The 11,495-nt window shown below is 43.7% G+C and overlaps 1 protein-coding gene across 2 annotated transcripts in view; it reads left to right on the forward strand.

The window, feature by feature from the left end:
• The window catches only part of Efna5 (ephrin A5), a 280,036-nt gene extending 268,924 nt beyond the window's left edge, over positions 1 to 11,112 (forward strand). The window contains exons 3-5 of one of the 2 annotated variants that reach the window (XM_057763288.1): positions 3,739 to 3,804; positions 4,238 to 4,318; positions 9,616 to 11,112. In XM_057763288.1, coding sequence (XP_057619271.1) covers positions 3,739 to 3,804; positions 4,238 to 4,318; positions 9,616 to 9,737 — 269 coding nt within the window. In that variant the 3' untranslated portion in view covers positions 9,738 to 11,112. The remainder of the gene's footprint in view (positions 1 to 3,738; positions 3,805 to 4,237; positions 4,319 to 9,615) is intronic. The other variant, XM_057763289.1, reaches the window with a different exon arrangement.
• The last annotated feature ends 383 nt before the right edge of the window (positions 11,113 to 11,495 follow it).

The raw sequence follows: 11,495 nt of genomic DNA on the forward strand, positions 1-11,495 counted from the left end.
GGGCTTCTGAGATCGTGAATGAAGTAGGGACCTTCATTGCCATATTAGTGTTGTATTCTGAAGTCAAAATACCAGAGAATCTCAGCTAGTATTTCATTAGGCATCTCAGTGTTTTGACTGGTACTTTGCAGAAATAGGGCCTATGGACAGGTTCATGACTAATGGCTAAGATGGTAGAACGGAAGGATTTGTTTGTTTTAGTGGGTTCCTCTGTCCCTACGCCCAACTTCCCAACTCCAAAAAAATATACATATGACTGTATATAATTTGTATTTATAAAGTTATAGAGAGGCTTTGACTAAAGTAAGGTTAGTGGTGGTTGTTACAAAATAATATTTTTTTTTCTGGAATTTGAGGCCTCAGCATTAGTTAGTTCCCTTCCCGACAGAGTCCTGGCAGAACGGAGGTTTTCAATCCTTCACGTCTACCAATGGCTCTATCTTTTGCTTATTAATGATCCCGAGAGGATTTGATTTCTGCGTTGACTTGTGGGACTATTACATATTTTAATTAATGTCATTTTGTGGTTTTAGTGCTCTGCCCTCTGCCATCTGTTTCCTTATGACAAGTAAAACACTATTTACAAATTGCCTAGTCTCTTCCAAGACTACTAATGGCTAACCATCTATATTTAAAACAGAATTAATATCTCTACCCTCTGGAAGCCAAGGAGTACAGGTGGCAGAAATCACAAATTTAACATAGAGTAAATCGCAATCTCCCTTGTAAAAAAAATTCAATAAGTAAAGAAAGTTTTGGTAATGTGTGGGATATATCTTTATATTATTTTTTGGTGTTGTGTTTCAGTGAGAAAACATAAGGAAATCAGGTGACTAGGGCCTAGCAAAGGTCACCTCTTAGGTTGGTGTTGTGAGTCACCTTTTGGGAATAACTTCTGCCACACACAGTCTAGCCACGGTGGGTTTGTACATTCCAGGGTAGGGGCGTGAGGATTAGAAATTTTAGGTAGGAGGAACAGAGATACAAAAGAAGCACAGAGACACAGGATGGTACCGGGAGGGCAACTCAGCAAATACTCAATGTTGAATTCCACCCACATTTCTTTCTCATACACTTTTATACCCCAATACAAAAGTGGGGGAGAAAGCAACACGCTGCTTTAACATGATACAAAGAACAACCAGAAACAGTTACTTGCTCCAACACTTGAGACACTGAGCCGTTGATTTCTGAGCAAAGCATTTGATATTTCAGGCAATGAGCACGTCCTACCAAGTATCCTGCAGGTGATCAGTCCCTAAGTCAAACCTCCTATTTCAAAAGAAGGAGCAGAAGTATGCTTGAATTCTCTGACCATTGGTCACGGGGGAGCAGATCTACCTCTATGGACCATCTTAATGTCCAAAACACCAAGTAACCACACCCTAGGTCAGGATATCTTGTTTTGTAGCCATACCTGTTGTCAACTTTGAAAGAGCAAAACTAAGGTAAAACTCTCTGACTTTCAGACAAGGTGGTATAGGCTCACACTTTTGGGTTCCCACAGGTTAGTCCTTCCAGAGAGTTGTGGTTATATTCCATGGGCTGGGAAGGCCTAGAGATCATGGGGTTGGGCTACTGTAATTTACACATGAATTTACAAACTATGCCATGTATGAATATCATTCGTCCACAAATGTCCCAAAGGACTGGAGGAAAATAGTCAATATCAGCATCATAAGGGGTCAGTCCTGTCGCTATTGCAGCTTTCTGGGTGGTAGGTGACTGAGTGACGAGGGGGGCCTGTTGAAAATAAGCCTTTTAGTTCCCATCTTACGGAAGTACACTGAGTATCTTTAATTCACCGAAGAATGCTGTTGATACAATAGGTAAGGCTCACGTCTCATTTGTGAGTGGATACATTTTCTTATAGGTCACCATTTGCTTTTGTTTAGTTTTTCTTAATGTTGGGGTTTAGTTTTCCTCAATAAAAATCTGAAAAACTGCCATGAAATTTAAAAAAAAAAAAGACTCACAAAAAGTTACCTTTGATATTACTTTGAGCCTGCTCATCTTGAAGCGTCATGTTGAAGTCAGTCATTTGCATATGACACTCAAGCTCAGGGCGTTTGAGGGACCTTCATCTCTGCTCAGAAGAGCGCCATGTGCCAGTGGTGCCTCTCCCACGACCTCGTGGTGACTAAGACCCCGTGGGCTCTGTAATGAGCTGGAGTCACCTGTGTGCAGTGTATCTGTAGTGAGTTCACTTGCGGTTGAGGTCCACAGGAAGGACACCGTTTCCGGAATCAAACCACAGAGTGTAAAATATTGTGCCCTGAATAACACACTTGCTACTGCTGATGTCAGTAAGGGGAGTCTTCCCAACTTTGATTTAATGAGGACCTACAGCAAAGCCAGCTGTTCCCATGTCTTAACTGCTTGTCGGGGAGACCAGGAGAGATGCAGAGGGCCAAAAACATTTTTCCTCTGTAGTCTGTCTTCAAATTAAGAGTTTCAACAGGTGTTGAATAGTGGCAATGGAGAACCTTTACTGTCTGACGTCCCTTAGCGCTTGAACGTGCAGGTTCCGCAGGAGATCCGCAGGGATCCGTAACTCCGCAAATAAGGAAGTTCATGCAGAAGAACTTCGGAGCTTGACTCCTCTCACCTCATATGGAGCACTGTTTTTGAGCTCGTCATGAAGAGTAAGACGAAGATAGACGAGAGGAGGCATGTGCACTGCCGGCTGCCTCTTTGTCACTTTCGGCATTACCCAAATTCATTTTAAGCCATGTGCCTTTTGATTGATGTCAGCTGCTTTTCTGAACAAAGAAACCACTTGAAGCAAGTCTGCGGGGAGGAAAGTATGTGGTCCTCATTGCTGCGATTTTTGTCATTTCTAGAGAGCGTTGGTAAACGCATGTGGTCGTGGAGGATCTGGCCACCCTTCAGAATCCTTCTGATACTGCTTTGTGAGTGCTACGAGGAGATAATCTGAAAAAGTAGGCAAAGTCGGAGATCTTATCTTGAAGAGGGGAAGAAAAGTCTCTTCCTCAGATGATTTATAACTGGAAACATGTTGTCGTGTTTTAGCAAACTCACTTTATTAATTCCATCCTTCTCTGCGGAAAATTAAAAGAAGATAGATGTGCCCACTGCAGCCCCGTCCCCTCTCAATAGCAGATTGTGCTTACAATAGCATGGTGGAGTCGCGGGGCTGGCTTAGTCAGAGAGAAAGTGCAGCCAAATTCTGAGTAAAACCTCTAATTGAATTACCTGCGGAGCACTGACAGACAAGCTTTCAGGACAGACAAAGCTCTGCTTTCCCCAGCAGAAGTGGGTCATGTTGAAGTCTGCCTCGTAACTGTCTGTTACTGGTTTCGCAGGCTCCTCGCTGTGGAGCTTTATTGGGCCCTCTTTCTCGTGGTTGAGGAGGAGTTGTTCCTGGAGCACGAGAGTTCAGGCATTATTCTCCCGATTTAGAGAAAATTGATAGCAGACCAAGTTGAAGGGAAGTGCCTTTGAAATAGAAGCCCTGAGCATTTTTCTATAGATTACCACATTCCTGCATGATTCTTCCTTTATTGTACTGGAAAGAGAAGACGGGAGCATGGAAGTCACCTCTCTCTAGCATTTGTCTTAGGCTGAAAAGTATTATTTGTTTTAGCTTCGGGACAAGAATTAGAGCGTGTCCTGAAAGAGTATACGTAGACCATTTATTTGCATGTGAAAAACGAAGAATAATGGGTCGTTGTTCTCTCCTCTTTCTCTTGCCCTGTCTCCTTGTCTTCCCTGCAGCCTCTGCAATTCCAGACAATGGAAGAAGGTCCTGCCTAAAGCTCAAAGTCTTCGTGAGACCAACAAGTAAGTTCCTAGAATGAGTCCAGAGGGCCCCTTCACTGCGCATGCTTTATCCTGTGGTCTGGTTCACAGCGGTAAAATTTTATTTTACTCTTTTATTTTTTTACTGTTGAATCTTGTGTGGTATCTGTTTTGTACATCCACATCCATGTTTTAGTTTCCATCGTATTTTTTCCTCATCATTCTTCATGATGCTTTTTTTTAATTTTGTTTATAAAAGTACACAGCAGTTGCTAACTTGTTGCTTCTTAGACTGTTGTACATGCACAGCAAATGGGAACGCTGTTGGCATGTGGATACGTGCCATTGATTGTAAAACAATCTCTACATTAATAAAAGGAAACAACAGAGAGAAAGAAAAGAAAAAAAGAAAGAAATGGGAGTTTGAGGGTGTCTTCACTAACATATTTGGCTGTTATCTCTATTTTTGTTATAGATAGCTGTATGAAAACTATAGGTGTTCATGATCGTGTTTTCGATGTTAACGACAAAGTAGAAAATTCATTAGAACCAGCAGGTTAGTATGCTTAGAGAATCTCTCCTTAACCAACGCATCTACCTCTGCACGCTTCCGTACTGTTTTTCCTTTCTTCCTCTCTGCATGTGTGCATGCTCCAGTCGTTTCTGCTTTTGCCCATTGCTAGCGGCTTGCTAATATTACTTATCTCCTACCTCATTCCTCCAGTATCTTTGTGTAGTGCATGCTAGATAGAATACAACTTTTCTTTCTTGGACATGGGTCTCACTTGATGCAGTATTCTAATATAGAAACCCTACCAGACTACTAAAACCTTCCTGCCTTTTGCCGCATCCTCAGGGTGTGTCGGTGGATCACGGTGATAAAGGCCAGTTTCCTAACAAGACAGAAAATATTTCTATTGTACATGTTTATGAAACTTTCTCTTTTTTTGGAAAAAAAAAATCATATCCAAATCCATGGACAAAAAAACCCACCGACTCAACATCTTTAGTTCTCTCTAGAAATGTATGTGCATCAATGAAACTGATCTAAAACATTGTATTGCATTTCGGTATTATCTATCCTGTTATTCATAGCAGTCAGCCTGGAGACACCCAATTGTGCTGCTGCCCCAAACTCACGTACCCGCTGCCATGACAAATACACACAGCTGCTCCTTGAGCCAGCAGCCGTCCTGGAGTACTCAGACAAAATAAGTTTTAAAGATTTTTTTTTTCTACTACTGATGCTCATACTCAAACTTCCCCATCAGTGTGAAAAAAGTAAAGGCTGCAAGGAATATTCATGCAAGCACTTTCGATGCAGCCTACCGTAGGTCGTTTAAACTGGGACAAGCCGTCTCTTTGCTTAGACATTTCATCTGGTCGTTGAACGCAACCAGACCCACTGTGATGGGTAGCAGGCCTCCAACCACTCTGTGGAAGCCCCTGTCTCGCTTCAGGTCATCCACCTACGTGGTGGTTCTTCACAGTGCTCTTTATCCATTTCCCATGAGCACCTTAGAGCTAAAGAGAAATAAAATCATTTCCCCCTCACAAAGAAATCTGAGCCCCCCCTCATGTAAACGATAAGGTTTCTGCTTGATTTTATTTATCTATCTATATTTATTTATTTGTAGTAGGACTTATCGTTCTTATGGTTCTAGAAACCAAAGGGCTTTACAGTCCGCTTCATCCTCTGAGTGTTGTCGTAGGGATAACGGCGACTTTGCCTTAGGGAGCGGTACCCTGTGTAAGTGATGTGTCTCCAGACCAACAACAGCTTTAGTGCTCTAGCTGCCAGGAAGAGTTAGGGGTTTCCCAAGCACTCCGGTCTTTTCTAAGGCAGCCGTCTCACCCAGACCGCAAGTGGGAGGTGTGTACTAGGAGCTTTCTAAGGCCTTAGTGGCTCCCCAGGGATCGGTTCACCGCTTTAGAAAGTAGCAAGACGTGAGTGCTGACGTGGAGGTATTTTAATTGTGTCTCGAAAACCTGGACGCAGTAGCGTGGCTGTTCAAGGTACCAGACTTCGGGACATGACTACCATAGGGACAAGTTAAACAGGAGCCTTTTCAAAACCACAGAACCTACATCCTTCTTCCCATGGCCGAGGACGCCAGCCCAGGCCACTCAGCTTGTCAGACTTCATATCCTTAGCTCCCATTGTTGGGATCATAGAAGAGACTCTTCCCAGTACTAGAGGTATAGACGTTCAGAAAAAGCAGTTACTTCCCCTAGCTTCTCTAGTAAGTTATGAGTAGAACGAACCACAGGTTAGGCCTGTTACAAACTTGCTCAGGACGAGAATTTTGATGTGAATTTTCCATGATCTTATTTTCTAGGCAAAGTCAATCACCTCTCTAGCGAGGACTAGCACCTCTAGAGACATAAGAGATTTCATGTTTTTGTTTTGTTTTGTTTTGTTTTGTTTTGTTTTGTTCTCGGGTCATGAAGAAGAACACTGAGGACTGCTCTGTTACTGAGAAAATCACCTTTGGGCTCGAATAATGATAAAATGGAAATGTTAGGCTCTCCTACATAGGCATATGTCGGGGGCTCTAAGGGACAAGCTCTTCCTCATACAGAACTTGGAATTCGTAGTGGCCCCAAATCCATGAACATATTACCGATAGAAGTTTGGAAAGTTTAGCAGAGTGTAGTTTAGTGAGTGTGTGTGTGTGTGTGGTGTGTGTGTGGTGTGTGTGTGGTATGTGTGTGTGTAGAGATTGCTGTCAGGCATCCTCACTAATGTGATAAGAAGGGGTTGTGCCACAGTGCCTGGCAGTATGAATGTGTTAACAGAGTTGAGTGTCTCTCTTTATTTCATATAGAATTTAGTCAGTCCCACTTGGCGTTCTTCGCCGCTGTGGCAACTGCTGGATTTAACAAGCGTTCTCCTTTGGCCAGCCCTAGATACAGGCTCTGGAGGAGACGCAGGGAGCCCTGAACGCATCCTACCGCATGCTCTCAGCCGCGTGTACTAATTCACCTGTCTGTGGAATGCATTCGTCTTCTGTTGTTTGCTTGCGCACTCTGCCTGCCAGTTTCCTATCTGCAGGGACCCAGGATGATCTCAGGGCAGACATATGTCACGTTACATGCTCCGAAGTATCGTTAGTGTTCTCAGTTAACCACCGAACCCCCGGTGTGGTGGGATCCTGTAACTAAGGGGCAGCACGCCATTTGGCTTTTACAGAGGAGCTTTCTCTTCCACCAAGCCACACTCACTATTGCAAGTCTTAGTAATCTCTCACGTGTAGGTTTCATTTCCATCCGGGTAGATTTCACTCAGGAGTTTCAACTTAGAATTCTGAAATTTCCCCCCAAATTATCTAAATGACCTCCAGCTTCTCAGTAACTGCCATGGGTGAGGGGTATGGGTGGGGGTGATGGTGCATAGAATTTCCCATCAACGACTGTTTTAATCAGAGCACAACATGTAGAACCCTGACTCGTGAACATCATGGCATAGGAACAAAAACATACAGTGGGCTTTCTCATTCGAGAGAAACATAGGAAAACATGATTCTCCCCTGTAAGATAAAGTACCCTTATTAGCACATCTATGGTAGGTGATTACACGGGAGGTTATTAGGACATGTAAGGTAGGTAAATACCTGGGACATTAAAATAACGAACAACACAGCTCACAGAAGGGCTAACACCTCAGGTTATCTGTGATGCAGTGTTTGAAAGGTGCATTCAAATTTAGGCTTCTCTTAGAAGAAAACCGAAGTCTTCCTTCTTGTTAATGTCAGGTCTTCTGCAAGGTTCTTCCCCTGTGCCTTGTACTGAGTGAGCCTGGGCTGGTGGATAACCTTTGCTAGCCTCTGGGAGGAGAGGGAAGCAGGAAAGCCCTGCTCTGCATACTTGCCCCGAGTTCAGCAATGCAGCTCGGGTATCTTTTAACACTAGGTTGTTTCCAAGCTTCACAAGGTGAAAGACTGAGTAATATGTTACTGAGAAAAGGGTGGAGAAGAACCCCAGTAGGTGATGTAATTTCAGGTGTATAAATATAAGTGATGTTTCAAAATGAGCTGTGGAATCCTCGGGGTTTATGGTTCTTTTATAATTAAGCCTGAAGTGCTCCATTGTTTTGATTGACACCATATTGGTGCTCTTAAGAATGTGATTTGGATTTTAATTTCAGGGCTATTAAGGGCCTTTACTTCTGCCTCCTGTTAACTACAGATTTAATTAATGCATTAGCAAGGCTGAAAAGAGCAAAGAAAAGATGAGAGCCCACGCGTACTTGGCTACACTGTGTGGGATTTGCCTCTCCGTTCTTGCTTCCTAACCTTCTCTAGTCTCCTAAGCTGAAAGCAATCTATCCAGGTTTGCTAAAGTCCGGGAAAGGAGGACAAATTAAACAAAGGACTTCAGGGGCTCCTAGATGAAGACCTGCCGAAATAAGAGTCCACTAGGGCAGAAGACTTAATTCTGAGAAGGCATGTTTCTTAGTTCACATGGGATGTGAATGAGATGAACAGAAACTTTTAAAAAGTGTGAGCCAAAAAAAAAAGGGAGTTCCCTTTAGGACAGATAATAGAATGTGTGACTCTTTCCTGTAAGGAGAAAAAAACGTACCCTTAATAATGACATGTGTGGTAGGTGACCTTACATGAGGTTAAAATAATGGACAATTAATCCACTAAGAGACACCACGTAGGTCAGCGAGGGCTGTTCGGGACTGTCTTATGGGGTCTACATAATTGAGAACAATTACTGGAGTCTCACTTGTTACTCTTCTCTCTGATTAACCAGTCAGCGAATCCCGAGGAGCAATTCTTGTGTTCCCATGGGAAGTCCCCCTGATGCTGAAATGAAATCTGCTCAGAGGCCAACTGTCAGCTCCAGAAACATGTCCAGAGGTCATCTGGGCTAAAAGCATAAGCTCAGCCAGATGGGAGGAAGGAGATGGGCCACATTAGAGAATGGCATGGCTCATGGGCAAGCCTCCAATCTATCTTTGGGCACTAATTACTGCAAAGTTCCCATTTCGAAGTTAAGCCTGTTAATCATGCAGATCAGGGAGGCGATCCAAAGTCAGAGGCAGCCTCGTAGAACACTTTATAGCTAAATAAAAGAAGCTTAACTCACTTAATCCATTTTATTTAGAGGAAAATTTGCATCCACACTGATAATTTATGTGCCAAGCTTCAGCCTGATAAAAATAAGAATAGTCAAGTTCAAGTAATTTAATCTGGGAGATGCAGGGCCTGTAATGGAAATAGCACCGTAATTGATTCCTAATTGTAGGCAGCCCAGTGGGCACAGGATTTCTGATGTTTACTGGGTATTATATATAGTTTATTTAAAAATACTGTTGTTTTGGCACTTAATTTTCCACATTTGAAAGTACACGTAGGCACCGAACAACCAAACATTCACCACTAATCCTGTGAAACTCCTAAAACACAGAAAATGAGCAGCCCCATCTGTGTAACCACTAATATGCCCACATAACTCTTTCCCCTTCCCTCCCAATGCGTGGCTTTCCTCCCCGCAGGACTGTGGACTTTGAGGTCCCTTTCCTACCTCAAGTTCGGTGCAAAGTGCATCCGACCGATAGCAGCAAATCAAAGTAGCTTATGCAGCAAATATTATCCTGTATGCACAGTTTCCCCCTCAGTTTTAAGAGAGAGTATAAATATTGTGAAGGAAGTCCAATTCTCCCTGCCTCTCCTTTGTTTGCTGTAAATAATGAGCGATTACGCAGACATGAAAGTCAATGGTGGCACAGGGTTCATTACCCTACTTTGCAGAGGGTGGCGAGGTCTGTTAACAGCAGGCTGCTGCGAGAGAGTTATTAAGGATGTGAAATCTCATTGGAATGTGTGCTTTCTATTTGAACAGATGACACCGTACATGAGTCAGCTGAGCCATCCCGCGGTGAGAACGCAGCACAGACCCCAAGGATACCCAGCCGCCTTTTGGCGATCCTACTGTTCCTCCTGGCGATGCTTTTGACATTATAGCACAGCCTCCTCTCGTCACCTGTCACAGAAAACATCAGGGTCTTGGGACACCAGAGATCCGCCTAACTGCTCATCCCAAGAAGGGACTTGTTATTGGTTTTTTGGCAGATGTCAGATTTTTGTTTTTGTTTTCTTTCCTTCAGCCTGATTTCTGAGCAACAACCTGGGGTTGTTGGGGGCTAAACGCGTCGCTGCCCTCCTTCACTCCGCCCCATCCCCAGCCCTGGTCCTTGACTTCTCTCACCCCTTCCAAATTCAATGGACTCCAGATGAAAATGCCAAATCGTTGTAGCGACACCAGTGGGTTCTCCTCTCGGACTCACCTCTGTAAGCTCAGGGTGTCAACGGTATGCAGACAAGGAAGGAGCGTGGCCAGGCCGAGAGGGTGTCTCTCTCCTATCCAGTACTTAACGCCTTCTCATTCAGGACAGTAAGGTGATTGTGTGGAGCGTGATGTTGGCGTGTCAGGTCCGGAGGGGCGGAATAAAGAGTAGACATATGGTTACACCATATCCTCTAGGAGTGTAGAAATGAGCAGGCTTCTCCAAGGTTTAGATACTAGTTTTTGTTTTATCAAATAGGACTGTCTTAAAGCGTTCTTGCCAGCAAAATTTGTGCTGTGCCGAAGAAGCTTTTTCTCCCGGAAGGAGTGTTGGATGCAGGGATGGTAATGCAGAAGATGTGTATATTGAGAAAACAATCTATTGCTGGTGGTGTGAGTGCCTCTAACTTTTTAGTGACTGGGCAGTGCACACCTGATTTTTTTTTTCCTTTGAATACAGATCACCATGGTGCTACAACTTTTCTTTTTCTTTTTAGGAGCTCAAAGAGGCATTTTTATGAATAAAGTGACCTTCCCCGAGGCTGACAAGCCAGGGTTGATGAGTAGAGAGTAGAATAGCTTTGGCTGCCCCTCTGGGGACAACGTGTACAAGGAAAGGAAGTCTGTGGTCCGAGGAGATGTGGTTTGGCTTTGCTGGAGCTCCAGTGTGCTGTGGCCTTTCCCCAACCCCCACCCCGATGCCCACGTTCTGCTCCAAGCTCCGTGTTCACAGGGGACTCAGACACAAACCCCTGTCACCAGGAGAGTCAGTCAGCACTACTTGGGAGGGCTTAAAGGGAAATTTGGAATAAAAATTCCAAAGTTTGGAATAAAAATTCAAGTGTTGGTTTTTCTCTTTTTTCCCTTTCTGACACAGCCTAAAAGCGTAGGGGGAACACGTGTTTATCTGTGAGAGATAAGCAAGATGGAGTCCCAAAGACTTTGACAAAATATTTTTTTAAAAATCCACTAGAATAGAAAATACATTATTTAGATATACTTTATGCTGAGAGTGAGTATATATGCTTGTCCTATTTAAACTTGTGAGAAAAGGTGGTATCCCTTGATACATTTAGAAACATGGGAGGGGGGGCGGGTTATCTTGTTTCATAGTAGGGTTGGGGCAGAAGGAGAATGAACACAGGATGACCCTGCTCAAAGAACCTTAGCATGGCCAAGGGGATGGTCCCAGCTGATTACCAGGAAACAAGCTACGGGGTTTCTCCTGCTGGGGTGTCATGAGCTTTCAACCCCAAAGCCTAGCCAGGGAAAAGTGTCAGCCCAGTGGAAAGGTGGTCTAACCTTGTTCTGCCGTTGCACGACATCAATAGAAGCCATGCCTTTGTAAACAAGCAAGTCAGTAAATGCAATGATCATGTCATGTGGAAAATTGAAAACATTCCAGGAGAAGAAGGAATTTTTATATATTCGTTTTT

This window comes from Chionomys nivalis, chromosome 2 (genome assembly GCF_950005125.1).
Source record: "Chionomys nivalis chromosome 2, mChiNiv1.1, whole genome shotgun sequence".
In the NCBI taxonomy this organism is placed as follows: domain Eukaryota; kingdom Metazoa; phylum Chordata; class Mammalia; order Rodentia; family Cricetidae; genus Chionomys; species Chionomys nivalis.